General features: G+C 37.9%; 1 protein-coding gene across 1 annotated transcript in view; it reads right to left on the reverse strand.

Annotated features, from left to right (window-relative positions):
• Nucleotides 1-5,039, reverse strand: part of LOC124777802 (sialin-like) — a 139,763-nt gene extending 134,724 nt beyond the window's left edge. Inside the window, exon 1 of the mRNA XM_047253318.1 lies at nt 4,990-5,039. Within this exon, the coding sequence (XP_047109274.1) occupies nt 4,990-5,002 (13 nt within the window). The 5' untranslated portion in view covers nt 5,003-5,039. The remainder of the gene's footprint in view (nt 1-4,989) is intronic.
• Nucleotides 5,040-6,000: the final 961 nt, after the last annotated feature.

A 6,000-nucleotide genomic window follows, 5' to 3' on the forward strand; every position in this document is an offset into this window, starting at 1 on the left:
AGAGAACCAAAATATGAACTGAACTCAATAGTGGAATTTACGAAAGCTTTAATTTCAAATGATAAATTTTATACGTTTGTTTCTCAATTAATAATCACATCTGTAAGTTATTTGTATGCCTTTGATAATCGTGTATAAAAAGATATAACTGTATACGTGGCTGGAATTTGGATACATATTTACAGGAAACTGTTTTGTCTCAAAATTGTCAACGGTATAACAAATATTTACTGTCTTAGTTGTTAATGATGTCAGATAAAGACAAATCAGAGAAGTATCCGGATGGGAGTGCTGTATTCATGCGTTTGTCGCATAAGTAGTTTTTAAGACCGATGGGGAATAACACTCAGGCCATTATTATTGTTCCCGTTCTTTACTGATGCAGCGTTGCTTTAGCACAGTACTTCTGGTACCAATATTTGTACAACGATGAATACTATTCGAAGTTCACGCCTTTCCGCTGCACGAAATTCATACAATAAATTGTCAAAGGACAAACAAATAAATCAATGTGTTGTGCCAAGTACATGTAATAAAACAGTACGTTTCAGCAGGATGAAATTCTAGTATCTTCACTCTTCCTATGTAAATTTTCAGTCACAGAATGAGCATAACACGACTTTACTGCTAGGGACAGCAGCAAATCGAATACATCAGCACACATTTTTCACTGTCAATATGACTCCGTTGTACACAGCAAATACAAATCGTCTCTTTGATTAGTGAGTCACACTGTCAGGTAAACCGTACACCTGCTCAAGGGATCATGAGCTTCTTTTAAAAATGTGCAACATTGCGTCTTCTGTCATTGTTCACTCTTATAATTGCATTCCTTTGAAAATACACGACCATCAGGGATGAGTGTTCATTAACTGTGAGTACGCCACAGTTACCGCTTATCTAACATACGTTCTGCAATCCCTGTTACATAATTATACAAGATGTTACAACTCTGCGCTCCAGAGGAGACGTATTAACTAAACTATGTATGCGCACTCCATTGTCACAGATGTTTATTGTGGTTCAAGGATATATCATAAAAAGATAACTCGTGTTCGCCGGAATAATTTAATTGTTTCTATAAAACAAGTTAAGAAAACAACGATAAAAACTGTCACAAATATTTGTTTGGTTACTGTCTCTTACAGCATAATTCACATTTCTGTTTACTTTAGTGTACCGGTACTTGGTAAGTTCGTACACTATAGACGTCTCTCTTTTATATCGTATTGATATTTTGCATTTCAGATTACTTCCATTTCATCTAGAAAAACCATTCTTACTCATATGCAATAACAAGCGAAAACGATTTTTGCTATGGATGTGCTATTTGCAGCTTGGACGTCGTCAGTGTTTTTTCACAGTGAACTGGACATGCACCGTAATGAATAAAAAAGCTTTTCCCTCAACAATATTTACAGACAAATGCCAATGGAATTACTTCCAGTTGTTCGAATTAAGAAGTAAGATCAAGGTATGATTTAATCATAAGGTGAAAATTCAACAAGAAACGTTTACTTCTCATCCACACAATGGTTTCCATGACTCATTATACAAAACTACCCGTTTTTAAAATTTTTCAGTGGCACAAAATGAGGTTTTACTTGAAAACAGTATCACTTCTATGGACAAATGAAAAAATGAGTATACCAACAATTGAACATATTTCGTGTTCATTTCACAATGACCTTACTGACATGTTAACGGCAATAAACAGCGCAAACGTATGTTGTTACTATCGACGCCCGAGAGTATCGTCACTGATGGGAATTCTAATGGCAGTATTGCCCCAGCAGAAAACCGATTTTGCTTAAAATTGTGCTGAGTCACAATAATTGTGTGAAATGTAATCACGAGTTTAATCTCAGATCACTGACAAATGTAACTATGCATGAAGCATGAGAAAGTATTTTTCTTAAATTACTCATTTTACTGCACATTTCTTTCACGAATACCTTTCAGAAATAAGACATTCAGGATTGAAATAGTACGTTTTTCTTTGGGAACAGCATTAAACCTCCTACTAAAGTATGAATAGACACATACATCTGTCATTAAACGTCACGGATACCCCTCGAAATACACGAACTTATCAATGAAAGAAGAAAATTCTGGAATGTAGAGATCAGATGAAAAGCTAGCAGTGCAGTTATTTTAGTAAATTCAACAAGAGAGACAAGAAACAAAGTCACTGTGAATGAGAGTGACATCTAAACAGGTTGTACAAGAGAAAGTCGTAGAAAAAACTGATGCTATTTGTCAGAAGAAAGAGTAGATGGATGATTAATATATATTAATGACCTGCCATTCTATATTCATGAAGAGGCAAAGTTAGTTCTCTTTGCTGATAATACAACTATAGTAATCACACCTGACAAACAAGAATTAACTGATGAAATTGTCAATACTGTCTTTCAGAAAATTACTAAGTGGTTCCTTGTAAACGGACTCTCACTGAATTTTGATAAGACACAGTACATACAGTTCCGTACAGTGAATGGTATGACGCCATTAATAAATATAGACCTTAATCAGAAGCATGTAGCTAAGGTAGAATATTCCAAATTTTTAGGTGTGTCCATTGATGAGAGATTAAATTGGAAGAAACACATTGATGATCTGCTGAAACGTTTGAGTTCAGCTACTTATGCAATAAGGGTCATTGCAAATTTTGGTGATAAACATCTTAGTAAATTAGCTTACTATGCCTATTTTCACTCATTGCTTTCTTATGGTATCATATTTTGGGGTAATTCATCACTGAGGAATAAAGTATTTATTGCACAAAAGCGTGTAATCAGAATAATAGCTGGAGTCCACCCAAGATCATACTGCAGACATTTATTTAAGGATCTAGGGATATTCACAGTAGCTTCTCAGTATATATACTCTCTTATGAAATTTGTTATTAACAACCAAACCCAATTCAAAAGTAATAGCAGTGTGCATAACTACAATACTAGGAGAAAGGATGATCTTCACTATTCAAGATTAAATATAACTTTGGCACAGAAATGGGTGAATTATACTGCCACTAATGTCTTTGGTCACTTTCCAAATAGTATCAAAAGTCTGGCAGATAACCAACAAGTATTTAAGAAGAAATTAAAAGAATTTCTGAATGACAACTCCTTCTACTCCATAGAGGAATTTTTAGATATAAATTAAGGAAAAAAAATATTAAAAAAATAAATAAAAAAATAAAAAAGTTGCTATATTAACTTAAGTATGTTGTTAAATTAACTTAATTATGTCATGTATTGGAAAATTTGACTCGTTCCACATCATTACGGAATATCGTATTCATGATCCATGGAACTAGTATTAATCTAATCTAATCTAATCTAATAGATACTTAAAAATATGTGATCTGTACAAAAGATATTGTGCATTTTCACAGAATAGGACTAAACGGCTGAACTGGAAGGGATGTATGCTCCAGCGATGGGGTCAGAGTGTGATGGAACAAGGAATCATTTCCCTATGAAAGAAACAGCAGTAATTATGAAACATCTTAAAAGATACTTAAATCAAAGGGAAGACTGAAAGCCAGAAGGCTGATGTCAAAATCTAGAAAGGAGAGTTATAATCAAACACCCAGCAAAATATTGTCTGTACACAGCTAAACAAGGCAACAGCAGATTAACGTCAGAACTGCCAGCTAATCGTGACCACATCGGTTGGACGCTAGACGAATGGAAAACCATGGCCTCGTCAGATGAGTCCCGATTCTGATGGTAAGAGCTAATGGTATGTTTCGAGTGTGGCGCAGACTCCAAGTTGTCAACAAGACACTGTGCAAGCTGGTCGCCGCTCCAAGATGATGTGGGCTGTTTTTACATAGAATGGACTGGGACTTATGGTCCAACTGAACCGATCATTGACTGGAAATGGCTATTTTCGCCTACTTGGGGACCATTTACAGTCGTTCATGGCCTTCATGTTCCCACACAACGAAGGAATTTTTATAGATGACAATGCGCCACAATCGCTCGCGATTGGTTTGAAGAACATTCTGGACAGACCCCCCCGAGCGAATGATTTGTCACCCATATAGCCCATCATGAATCCCATCGAATATTTATGGGACATAATCGAGAGGCTAGCTTGTGCACCAAATCCTGCACCGGCAACACTTTTGGAATTATGAACAGCTATAAAGGCAGTATGGCTCAGTATTTCTGCAGGAAACTCCCAACGACTTGTTGAGTCCATGCAACTTCAAGCTGCTGCACAAAGTAGGGCGAAAGGAGGTCCGTCACGATGTTAGCAGGTCTCCCTTGACTTTTGTCATCTCAGTGTTTGTTACTGTAACAGATATGCAGAGGCGAACGGTGAAGAACAGGTTGAAACACATGGATGACTCGTGATAAAACGGGAAATATTATATACCAGGCCGGCCGCGGTGGACGAGCGGTTCTAGGCACTTCAGTCTGGAACCGCGTGACTGCTACGGTCGCAGGTTCGAATCCTGTCTCAGGCATGGATGTGTGTGATGTCCTTAGGTTAGTTAGATTTAAGTAGTTATAAGTTCTAGGGGACTGACGACCTCAGATATTAAATCGCATAGTGCTCAGAGCCATTAGAACCACTATACACAAAATATACTGTACCATGAGACAAAATCCTATGTACACATTAGGGACCAATGAAAATGATTTGTTATGTAAATATCGTCACCTTATGATCAATCTGCAAAACAGGTTATGATGTAGCCAACTGAAATCTTTATTTTCCCTTTTACTGCTCTACCCGTTTGACGAAGTCTTCATTGCGACCAGCTCCATTAGATTACAGCCTTACTACTCTTGTTTTGCTGCAACTGGACGGACAGTTCCTTCTTGCAGATTCCAGAGGAAAAAATCTTATTCTAGGTTGCACAGTCGATAAATTTTGCAAATTTAGCGATGTGGATGAATTATAACCTGATATGTTTAAACAATTCTATTACAGGAAGAAAGTGAAGAGGAATCCGACTGACGAGCGTACCTTCGGACGCCATGATGCGATTGAGCCTCTGAGCTTGCGAGATGAACTGAACAGTGGGGAGCCAGAACTGAAGACGAACATCCAGTGGCAGAGCAAAGTGGCGCGCTCGTGTCTAATCTCTAGAAATGATTTGCAAGGGTCTGTTCTCTTCCGTTGAACATTATTCCTTAAGTCGTCGCCATAAATAACCGGGATCACAGCCCGTCAGCCACGGCCTAGACAGATATGCACAAACGCGGGCGACTTCGCACCCTTCTCTAGTGATGAAACGCCTTGCCAAGTGGAGCACTGCCTAAGACATTGGGCTCTCTTTGGGAGTAGCAGGGTTCAAACCCAGTCAAGTCATCATCATTTACCTTTTCTATGGTTTCGCTAAATGGCTTTGGGCGAATGGCCGGCTGGGTCAGCCACTTTTCCCCACCTGCATAAAAATCGGATTGCGCCCCTTTCCCGAAGTCGCCGGGAAGCTAAATGGCCTTATGGTTAATTTGTAGCATCTGCTGAATGTAGACTACATAAATTATTCGCAACAACACGATGGACTATACTGCCCGATTTACTGTCTATTCGGTAAACACCAAAAGGCAGAGTTTGCAGTACCAACAAAACGTAAGATATCTGATCAAAAGAAGCATGATGAGAACATTCCGTACAAAGTAACTGGTATGTTCAATAAACAATCAGCAACAGGACTAAAATTCGAGTGCCTCTGCAAAGCTTCCTGGATGACACGATGTACACCATGAAAGTCAAGAAGAAACTGAAGGTATGGAACACCTACAAAATAATTATTGATTTTTTCATTCCTCGAATCACTATCTGGGAGTGGAATTGATTATTTCGATACATCAGTGAATGAGACAGGTGATATAAATAAAATTACTCCTGATGTTGCTATTCAACATGATTAGTGTGAAAGCGCACGTGAAAAATTAAAAGACATGGACATCTAATATAAAAATAAACAAATGTAGTTTCCTCAAATTTTCTCTCGGCCTTGCTGATTCCAGT

This window comes from Schistocerca piceifrons, chromosome 2, assembly GCF_021461385.2.
Source record: "Schistocerca piceifrons isolate TAMUIC-IGC-003096 chromosome 2, iqSchPice1.1, whole genome shotgun sequence".
NCBI classification, from domain to species: domain Eukaryota; kingdom Metazoa; phylum Arthropoda; class Insecta; order Orthoptera; family Acrididae; genus Schistocerca; species Schistocerca piceifrons.